The 12029-nt window shown below is 34.0% G+C and overlaps 1 protein-coding gene across 1 annotated transcript in view; it reads right to left on the reverse strand.

The window, feature by feature from the left end:
- The window catches only part of LOC134232130 (protein bicaudal C homolog 1-like), a 262980-nt gene that overhangs the window by 181147 nt on the left and 69804 nt on the right, over positions 1–12029 (reverse strand). The window contains exon 7 of the mRNA XM_062714082.1: positions 5484–5537. Within this exon, the coding sequence (XP_062570066.1) occupies positions 5484–5537 (54 nt within the window). The remainder of the gene's footprint in view (positions 1–5483; positions 5538–12029) is intronic.

Raw genomic sequence — 12029 nt, forward strand, 5'->3', positions numbered from 1 at the left:
TGTTATCAAAATTCTTCTAGGCCAGTGCTTGATAATTACACTCATGGGAGAGGTAGGATTTTTCTAACATACATTATATTTGTTACAGATTGCTGTCAAGTATATGCTTAAACCAGAAGTCTCTGTCGAGACTGTAGCTCTACTGGTTTGTACTTATCAAAAACCATTGCACTATTTTATGTATCTTTGTGTAGTCTACTTATGTGCCAACTTATTTTGAAATCAGACAAAAACTGTAGAAGGAGTAGCGTTTTTAAGGAATTCCACAGAAAATTCTATTTTGAGTAATCATAGCAATACCGTTCATCGAAATCAAAAACCGATGCACTATTCTATGTATCTTAGTGTAGTCTACTTGTGTGCCAAGTTATACTGAAATCAAACCAAAACTGTAGAAGGAGTAGTGTTTTAAAGGAATTTCACAGAAAATTCTATTTTTAGTAACCATGGCAACACCGTTCATCTAAATCAAAAAACGATGCACTATTCTATGTATCTTAGTGTAGTCTACTTGTGTGCCAAGTTATACTGAAATCAGACAAAAACTGTAGAAGGAGTAGCGTTTTTAAGGAATTTTACAGAAAATTCTATTTTTAGTAACCATGGCAACAGCATTTATCGAAATCAAAAACCGATGCACTATTCTATGTATCTTAGTGTAGTCTACTTGTCTGCCAAGTTATATTGAAATCAGACAAAAACTGTAGAAGGAGTAGCGTTTTTAAGGAATTTCACAGAAAATTCTATTTTTAGTAACCATGGCAACACCATTCATCGAAATCAAAAACCAATGCACTATTCTATGTATCTTAGTGTAGTCTACTTGTGTGCCAAGTTATATTGAAATCAGACAAAAACTGTAGAAGGAGTAGCATTTTAAAGGAATTTCACAGAAAATTCTATTTTTAGTAACCATGGCAACATCTTTCATCGAAATCAAAAACCGATGCACTATTCTATGTATCTAAGTGTAGTCTACTTGTGTACCAAGTTATACTGAAATCAGACAAAAACTGTAGAAGGAGTAGCGTTTTTAAGGAATTTCAAAGAAAATTCTTTTTTTAGTAACCATGGCAACACCGTTCATCGAAATCAAAAACCAATGCACTATTCTATGTATCTTAGTGTAGTCTACTTGTGTACCAAGTTATACTGAAATCAGACAAAAACTGTAGAAGGAGTAGCGTTTTTAAGGAATTTTACAGAAAATTCTATTTTTAGTAACCATGGCAACACCGTTCATCGAAATCAAAAACCGATGCACTATTCTATGTATCTTAGTGTAGTCTACTTGTGTGCCAAGTTATATTGAAATCAGACAAAAACTGTAGAAGGAGTAGCGTTTTAAAGGAATTTCACAGAAAATTCTATTTTTAGTAACCATGGCAACACCGTTCATCGAAATCAAAAATCGATGAACTATTCTATGTATCTAAGTGTAGTCTACTTGTGTGCCAAGTTATATTGAAATCAGACAAAAACTGTAGAAGGAGTAGCGTTTTTAAGGAATTTCACAGAAAATTCTATTTCTAGTAACCATGGCAACACCGTTCATCGAAATCAAAAACCGATGCACTATTCTATGTATCTTAGTGTAGTCTACTTGTGAGCCAAGTTATACTGAAATCAAACTAAAATTGTAGGAGGAGTAGCGTTTTGAAAAATTGTTTAACCATGGCAACACGGAAATCAAAAACCGATGCACTATTCTATGTATCTTAGTGTAGTCTACTTGTGAGCCAAGATACTGAAATCAAACTAAAATTGTACTATCGCATAAGCTCTTCTGGTCTCTGACCAGTAGAGCTAAAAAATAAGTATTTTCTTGATTTAACACTTTTTTAATAAGGACAGTGCAATACTCTTACATTATTTGGGATGCTTAAATGAATAGTAAAAAGACACATTTTTTTTTTTAAATTTCACTTAAATTAAAGGTCACAGTGACCTTGAAATAGGTCGCGACACACCTTCTACCTAAGATGCATAAACTGGCCAATTTTGATGATTGTAAGTCTTACAGTTTTCTAGTTATGGGCCGGAAAGGATTTTTCCATATTTGGCTATAACTTTTTAATAAAAGGTCAGAGAGACCTACTTTTTGTGCACGACACACCTTCTACCCAAGATGCATCAGATGACAAAGTTTGATAATCCTAGGCCTAATAGTATTAAAGTTATGAGCCGGAAACGAAAAAGCTAACAGACAGACAGACAGACGGACGGACAAGAAACCTATAACATAATACGTCCCGTCTTAAGACGGGCGTATAAAAATATAACTATTCCTGCTTTTTTTTTCTATTCTTAGTAATTAGAAATGTACATTGTTTCTTATCTTTAAAATTGTAGATCTCTCGTTTAAACATTTACTTCAGAAGAGAAATATCAGTAAACAAAAAAAAAAAATAAATAAAATTTTTTTTAAAAATAATTAAAAAAAATAATAACTCAAAGGGAATAAAAGACTTGTTATTTTTTTGTTTTCTTTTTTTCTTATATAAATCTTTATTCTGAATTCTGAATTTCGATACGAAAATCATAAGTAGTAAGTAGTAATCGCAGGGATCAGAGTATTTGCCAATTTAAACTGTCTAAAACTTCTTACCTAATCAATGACAATATGCTCGTTTAATTCTTGTAATCACAGAAGTCCACGGAATTACAATGTTCAAAACCCAAAACGGGCGAACAGAAAATTATTTGACAGCTCTAAAAATCGCAGGGATCAGAGTATTTGCAGATTTAAACTGTCTAAAACTTCTTACCTAATCAATGACAATATGATATTATTAACCTGTATCATTTATCAAAGGAAATTAAACTTTAATATATAGACGGAAGGGGGGGGGGGTAATACCTTATCTAAAACACTTGTATTTCAGGCGAAACATTATTAGATAAATTTAAGAATATATTAAACATTTCAGCTAGTTTATTTGTACAACAACTGCATGTTTTTCTTTACTATAACTACAGGTGACTTGATCTGAAAGATGCGAAAGGTGTGTATATGCCTGCAGCCAGAATATATTTACCAGTTGAAACTCATTATAAATCAAATAATAAAAAAAAAATAAAAATCTAGTTTTGAATATGCAGCTCAAAACACATATCAGTAACGCCAGAATTCGTTGCTTAATAAAAAATCCTTTACGTATGGAAAGGAGGGGGTTTTGATTCAAGTTGGCATCTACATTGTTCCCTACCTCAGTATATTTCTCTCATCATGACGAAAGTTATCCCCATCACCTTCTACCCTTCACACGTTTTACATTTTGGTGCCAAATGGTTATTTTATCTTTCAGGGAGAGAGAGAGAGAGAGAGAGAGTTTATGCCCATTGAATATTTATTGAACTTCCCACACCTTTCTCATGAAATACAGTTTTAAGTTTAAACAGCTTTTCTTTATTTCTTTTCTTTCTTTTGTTTTTGTTTTTTTTAATTTCTTCATTTAATTTTTTTTGCTCGTTTAAGTTTTCACGCAATGATTGATTTTGATTAATGAACACTTTTGAACAAGTGGACGAGACTCATCCCCCCCCCCCCTCTTTCCGTCTATATATTAAAGTTTAATTTCATTTGATAAATGATACAGGTTAATAATATCATATTGTCAGTGATTAGGTAAGAAGTTTTAGACAGTTTAAATTGGCAAATACTCTGATCCCTGTGATTTTTAGAGCTGTCAAATAATTTTCTGTCCACCCATTTTGGGTTTTGGACGTTGTAATTCTGGGGACTTCCGTGATTACAAGAATTAAACGAGCGAAAAATGCCAAAAATAATTATTTAAAAATATAACTTAAATGAAAAGTTTATACCTGAGGATTTTTATCATTGTATAAGAATTATTTGCAGAGATGGGGATGCGTAATTTAGCTGGTAAGCGGCGCATATAACTTTTAAAAGGAAAAAATCGAGTCTGGGGCATGGAAAGGGGCAAATGAAGTTGCAAACCTTGTTTCTTTTTAGTATACAGTGGGATATGTCATTTTTAAAGCGTGCATAAAATCGAATTTCCATGACATTCCAGTGTATATGAAGCAGACAGGTTTACAAAAAACTAAAAATTAACACTGCCCACTGAAAAAAATTGTTAACGAGTATAGTTCTAATTTCTTCGACAATACATTATACAGAAAAAATACAGTATCCTTGACCCAAGCGCCTATGATCAATGCCAAGAAAAGGAAGAAGGTCTAGAATTGGATGAAAACGTTTGACATTGTCTGTAAAAGAACAGGTGCTCACAATTTTATCTATAAAGTCAATAGAAATCACTCGATTGACAAAGCCATGAAGCATGAGTTATCTTGCATCTCTATACTTTTGTTTTCCGTTATCGCGTGAAATCCAGTTTATTCAAAGAAAGATAGGAACTAGTTTTAGATCTGGATTTAAAATATTTTATATGTATTAAAATTATGCAATTTCTTCAAAAGCAAGGATACCTATGAATTTAATTCTAAATGTGTTTGTTGATCAAATTTTAATTTGAAAATGCATAATAGGTGTTTTTATTCACCTTTCCTGAAAATTTATTTGAAATTTACTAAATTTCCCTATATATAAACTTTAAAGATGAAGTTTGAAGAATTATGGTGGGTAAAACAGTTGATACCTAAGGAGATTTCATGACCAGTGGCTCCAAAATGGATACACAAGCAAACCAAAAAATACTTTTGTAGAAAAGCGGTAGATTTACAAATAAAAGCGGTAGGCGGGAGATGGATTGAAAAAGCGGTAGACTCCCGCTGAAATTGGTAGAGTTTGCATGTATGATTTCATACCATATTAATAGAGATTGGTATTTATGATTAAATTTTAAAAATACTCATTTTCTTTCAATATGTAATTTTAAAACACTTTCATGGGATAAAAATTTAGACTTTCTATAAGACCTTTCTGAGAACTTCAAAGAACCTTAAGATCAGATGACACATTCCTCAAATTGATGTTTTGTATCTCTTGATTTTATATTAAAAAAATGTTCATATTTGTCATTCTCTTCTGATTTCTACATTGTTTTCAAAATGTTTTTAAATATATAGTACACCAAAAATGGTGATATACGCCATTCAGAATATTACCCATAAGGGTTATATAAGAAATATGACCCTGTAGTATCTTGTCCAAACGTCTGGTAAGGTACCCTAATTTTTTGTGAGGAATCTTGTTAAATACCTATTCTTAAATGACAAATTCTTAGGAAAAATTATATATTTTTGAGAATTTAATCATAAATTTAAAAGTTATCCTTCCTGTCTGAGGATTGGACTACATGGCCATGACCCAGGATTGGACTACGTGGCCATGACCCAGTCAGCCAAATCAAATAGTAATTAGTACTACAGTTTTTCTGTTTTTTAAAACAATAATTCAACTGGCAATATAATCCCTGCTTTTAAGGTTGGTTCATCTTTGATATATATGCATTGCATAATCAATACACTAGCTACTAACAATAAAATCGCATTACCCTGATACGTGCTCTTGCAATTTCAACTCCTGTTGGCTCACCAGCTATGGATACCTACAATGCAAATAGTTCAACAATGAAAAAAAATTAGTTTTAGTTAAATTCAATAATGAAAGACCAAAGGGCACAGTGCTTGCTCAAGTCAATGTGTCTGTTATACATCAGCAGAATTTTTTTCTTTTATATACAGTATTGTGCCATCAGTGAACATCCAAGTTCAATTTCATTAGGCCAACACTTTTTTTTTATAACCATCGTTATATATGTCGATGGTTTAAATAGTCAAAAATTTCACAGCTTTGTATGCTCAATGATGTGTAGCACGATAATACCCCCATTACAGCACATTCTGTTAATCATGCCCCTTGGGTAATTAAACCAACACAGGTGTCAACACCTTTTTGTACATGTTTATATCCCTTTATCTGTCCATCTTCGCTAGCCAAGGGTTTCTGATACGCTACTCTCCTCATGAACCCTTGGCATACGGTGAAGTCAAAAGACAGGATTGTTTTCATCACGTGATCTCTAATCTATCAGGTATGCACAAACTGTGTCATCGACAGAAATGAAGACACGTGTTAAAAAAATTAAATCAAAGTTTTTTTTTCAAGAATAATTAAGAAGCAATAATTAAGTTACAATTATTTATTATTTATATTACAAATCTGAGGCTTCAATATAGATTCTTAAAATCACATATTTAGAAGATACTGGTTGACACCATAGCTATTCATAGAATTGCATGTTATCTTACGGATCGTTGTTTTTCATTCCCGAGATTAAAGAGTCAGGAAGTATCCTGAACGCAAATAACGTCATTTACAAAAAACGATTGCTGATTGGTCGACCGAGTGTACCGAATCCAAATCAGAACTAGAGGAAAAAACCCAAGTTTTATCAAAACCGTATGCCAAAAATCCTGGCTACTGATGAAGGAGGGGGGGGGGGGGGTGTACCAGCAATGTTCTTTTAATACCAGTTGCAAGCCAGTATATCGCCCTATAACTCCCAAACATCTGTTTTTTTCTTCTTCATCAAATTTTCAATGGCAAAATTTTAATTCAGCTTACACTGATCACCTCAACAAATGTTGTCTTTAAGTATGGAAAAGTCACACAATTACCCAACAAAAAGTGTACATCCAAAAATGCAAAATTTATGCAATTTTGATCTGATACTTTGAAATAAACCTATATAAAAACTTTAAACTAGTTCTTCATCACGAAAATGTGATTAAAATCCAGCATCTGAAGCAAGTTTGAGAGTTCTCATCCCTTGATGCATCATTTGGTCAAGTTTGATTTATATAAGCCTTATAGTTTCTTGGTAATAGACCTGCATCCATAACTTTTACCTGGTCCATTATCTTGAAAATGTATGTCGAATTCAGCATCTGGAGCAAGTCCATTAGTGTGCATCCTAAGATGTATCATCCATGCAAGTTTGCACAACATAGGGCTAATAGTTACTTAGGAATGAAACCTGCATAAAAATTTAACCTCTTCACTCATCCAGAAAAAATGTAGATCAGATTCAGCATCCAAAGCAAGTCTGGTAGTATGTATCCTAAGATGCATCATCCATGCAAGTTAAGTCATTATAAGGCTCATTGTAACTTAACCTGCACCAAAAACTTTTAGCATGTTCACTCATCCGGAAAATGTAGGTCAGATTCAGCATCTGAAGCAAGTTTGGTAGTATGCATCCTAAGATGTACCATCCATGCAAATTTGGTCATTACAGGGCTCATAGCATCTTGGAAATGAAACCTCCACCAAAAACTTGAACCTGTTCACTCAACCGGAAAATGAAGGTCAGATTCAGCATCCAAAGCAAGACTGGTAATGTGCATCCTTAGATGTATCATCCATGCAAGTTTGGTCAACATAGGGATTATAGTTACATGGAAATGAGACCTGCACCAAAAACATTAACCTGTTCACTCAACCAGAAAATGTTGGTCAGATTCAGCATCCGAAGCAAGTCTGGTAGTGTACTTCCTTAGATGTATCATCCATGTAAGTTTGGTAAACATAGGGCTTATAGTTACTTGCAAATTAGACCTGCACCAAAAACATTAACCTGTTCACTCAACCAAAAAATGTAGGTCAGATTCAGCATCCGAAGCAAGCCTGGTAATGTGCATCCTTAGATGTATCATCCTTGCAAGTTTGGTCAACATAGGGCTTACAGTTCCTTGGAAATGAGACATACAACAAAAACTGCACCAAAAAAGTTAACCTGCTCCAAACACTTAAACCTGGTCATTCCTTTGCTGAAATTGCAGCATCTGAGACTTTGACTGGTACAATGAAATACACTAGAAGTATCTTACATACATGTCTGAGAAATACAGGACATAGAAGTACTTAAAAAGAAAACTGCTCCAAAAAACTTAACCTTAACCTGGGACGCCGATGCCGCCACTGACACCAACGCCAAGGGTATTACATAAGCTCCCCCAACTTCATTGAGGTGAGCTAAATGTATTTCATGTAAATGTGTAACAGTTTATTATCATCTCTTTAATTACAGTGTCATATATAAGCTAAACCGATAGGCCATCATTTGTATAACTTTATTACTGTATAATGCATTTCACTATGATAATAAATCAATATGTTGTTGGCTTGCATATATATCGCGACTCAACAAAATTCACATATGAAATTAAAAAAAAAAATAAATAACAGATAAATTTCCCATGTTTTTATTGTTGGGGACTGAATAGGCATGGTTTTATCCTGAAAATATACAAATATGTTTTTTCGGGGCTTTGATTGGAAAATTGAACACTTACATTGTACTACAAATTATGTGTGCACAGGCAACAAAAGTTTTTGGCTAGAAGCTTTTTGCATATTGATACTTTTTACATTGATTCATTTTGACAAAACTTAAGCAGTTTAATATCACTTACGATATACATTATTCCTTTCATAGTATGTTTTATTAGTTTCTTCCAAGACATTACAAATAATTACAACATAATTCAGACTTATACAAGAAGCCCAAGGGTCCTGAATCACTCTTCTGATAAATTAAACAATCTATCCTAAAACCCAAGATACATCAACTGACAAAGATGGATGATTCTTAGCCAGTTAGGACTGAATATATTTCAATGTAACTATAAAATACTTTAAGAGGGTCATGCTGACCTACTTTTTGAGTGAAATTTTCTGAGGACATAAGATGCATTAATAGACAAAGATTGAAAAGTAAAAAGTACTTGAGACCCACAGTGACCTACTTGATGGTCATTATTCTCCAAAAACCCAACATGCATCAACTGACAAAGTTTGATAATGCTAAGCCAATAAGTACCTGAGAATACCTAAATATAGCCATAAAATGTCACAAGTAGGTCACCGTGACCTACTTTTCCATCATCATTCTCCAAAAACCCAAGATGCTTCAATTGACAAAGTTTGATGCTTCTAAGCCAATAGGTACCCAAAATACCTAAATATAGCTGTAAAATGTCGAAAGAAGGTCATGGTGACCAACTTTTTGGTTGACGTTCTCCAAAATCCAAGATGCATCTACAGACAAAGTTTGATGATTCTAAGCCAATAAGTACCTGAGATACTTAAATCTAGCCATAAACTAGAAAACTGACCAGTCAGCAAGGGCCCCGCCATGGGGTAGAATTAAAAGGGTGCAGCTTACAGAATGATTAATAAATGTACGAAGAATAAGCAACAGCAACTGTATACTTAAAAAATTTCAAGATAATTAATTCCTGAATATTCAAAAACCTGAAAATAATATCCTTGTATTTACGTTAGGCAGTAAAGAACAACTTAACATTGAATGTATATTTAAACAATTATGAAGCTTGTGTTATATAAAATGCCAGCCTTCAATGAATGCAAATATCATGAAGGCTTGACCTTAACTTCAAACAAACAGCAGTTGCAGACAAAGGTTTTCATTAATCTTAAAGTGACAGATAAAGAAAAGCCTACTAAATTTTCTGCAGCAGGCTAGATAATTAATCCCAAGGGATTAATTGCACCTCTCTCATGATTTTCTTCTAAATTTACAATAAGAACTTTTTCAGTATTAATGATAGAATGGGGTTTTTATACAACTACATTAAAAATTAATAATATTCTTTAAAAAAAAAGTGAAAAAAGTGAAAAAAAAGTAAATCAAAAAATCTTCTTTAATCTATTTCTTTTTTTTTTTTTAGAATTCAATGAAATCATAACTATCAAACAAAAATAAATAATAACAAGAGGCCCATGGGCCACATCGCTCACCTGAGCACCAAGGGTAGGACTAGTATAAAATGGCTTTTTATTGTAAAGTTTAAATCCAAAAGTAGTCCCATGACCAATCATGGATTTGCTATTTTTTAGAAAATGATTGAGAAGAAGATTTTTAAAGAATTTTCCTATATATTTCTATGTAAAATTTTGGTCAGCCATTTTGGCCCCGTCCTACCCCCGGGGGTCATGATTTGAACAAACTTGAATCTACACAACCTGAACATGCTTCCATATAAATATGATGAATAATGGCTTTGTCATTCTTGAGAAGAAGATTTTTAAAGAATTTTCCTATATATCTCTATGTAAAACCTTGGTCGGCCATTTTGCCCCCGCCCTACCCCCGGGGGTCATGATTTGAACAAACTTGAATCTACACTACCTGAGCATGCTTCCATATAAATATGATGAATTATGGCTTTGTCATTCTTGAGAAGAAGATTTTTAAAGAATTTTCCTATATATTTCTATGTAAAACATTGGTCGGCCATTTTGGCCCCGCTCTACCCCCGGGGGTCATGATTTGAACAAACTTGAATCTACACTACCTGAGCATGCTTCCATATAAATATGATGAATTATGGCTTTGTCATTCTTGAGAAGAAGATTTTTAAAGAATTTTCCTATATATTTCTATGTAAAACTTTGGTCGGCCATTTTGGCCCCGCCCTACCCCCGGGGGTCATGATTTGAACAAACTTGAATCTACACTACCTGAGCATGCTTCCATAAAATATGATGAATTATGGCTTTGTCATTCTTGAGAAGAAGATTTTTAAAAAATTTCCTATATATTTCTATGTAAAACTTTGGTCGGCCATTTTGGCCCCGCCCTACCCCCAGGGGTCATGATTTGAACAAACTTGAATCTAAACTATCTGAGCATGCTTCCATATAAATATGATGAATAATGGCTTTGTCATTCTTGAGAAGAAGATTTTTAAAGAATTTTCCTATATATTTCTATGTAAAACTTTGGTCGGCCATTTTGGCTCCGCCCTACCCCCGGGGGTCATGATTTGAACAAACTTGAATCTACACTATCTGAGGATGTTTCCCCATAAGATTCATCTTTCCTGGCACAGTGGTTCTTGAGAAGAAGATTTTTAAAATATACCACCAAATTTTCATTAATTCCTAATTATCTCCCCTTGAATAAGGGTGTGGCCCTTCATTTGAACAAACTTGAATCCCCTTCACCCAAGGATACTTTGTGGCAAGTTTGGTTGAAATTGACCCAGCGGTTCTTGAGAAGAAGTCGAAAATGTGAAAAGTTTACAGACAGACGGACAGACGGACAGACAGACGGACAGACAGACGGACGCCGGACAAAATGTGATCAGAAAAGCTCACTTGAGCCTTCGGCTCAGGTGAGCTAAAAATTTATATTTAAATCCACATTTCAGAGTGTTCATAGCATTCCAAATTGATTTAACTTCAAAACAAACATCATTTGCAGACAGAGGTTGTAATTAATCTCAATGTGACAGATAAAGATAATGCTCTGGATTTTCTTCAGGAGGAAAGCTAATTAATCCCAAGGGACTCCTAGCAGCATTCAGTTTACAATGAGAATATCTTTAGCAGTTATCTCTCTTTGCCAATGCATTCTTATATAAAGTAAAGGAATCTACCCCACCACCCCAGCTCCAAACCATGGGACATAGAGAACCAAACTTAGCATCAAAATATGTATTTCTGCCTACTGAACTACCGTACCAAATTTGTACTTGATTGGGCAACCACAAAAAAAGTTGCCCGTTCATTCTTATGCATAGTTAAGGAATCTACCCCACCACCCCAGCTCCAAACCAGAAGACATAGAGAACCAAACTTATCATCAAACTATGTATTTCTGCCTACTGAACTACCATACCAAATTTGAACTTGATTGGGCAACCATAAAAAAAGTTATTAGACAAAAACAGAAAATTTGTGGACGGAAGAGTGACAGACGGACAGACAGACAGACGGACAGACGGACGGACAGAGTGATTACTATAGGGCACCCGCAAATCCTTGCGGGGCCCTAAATATCAACCAGAAGTCTCTGTCGAGACTGTAGCTCTACTGGTTTGTACTTATCAAAAACCATTGCACTATTTTATGTATCTTTGTGTAGTCTACTTGTGTGCCAACTTATTTTGAAATCAGACCAAAACTGTAGAAGGAGTAGTGTTTTAAAGGAATTTCACAGAGAATTCTATTTATAGTAACCATGGCAACACCGTTCACCGAAATCAAAAACCGATGCACTATTCTATGT

Source organism: Saccostrea cucullata, unplaced genomic scaffold (assembly GCF_032062105.1).
Source record: "Saccostrea cucullata isolate Sc308-1 unplaced genomic scaffold, CSIRO_AGI_Scuc_v1 ctg492, whole genome shotgun sequence".
Lineage (NCBI taxonomy): Eukaryota > Metazoa > Mollusca > Bivalvia > Ostreida > Ostreidae > Saccostrea > Saccostrea cuccullata.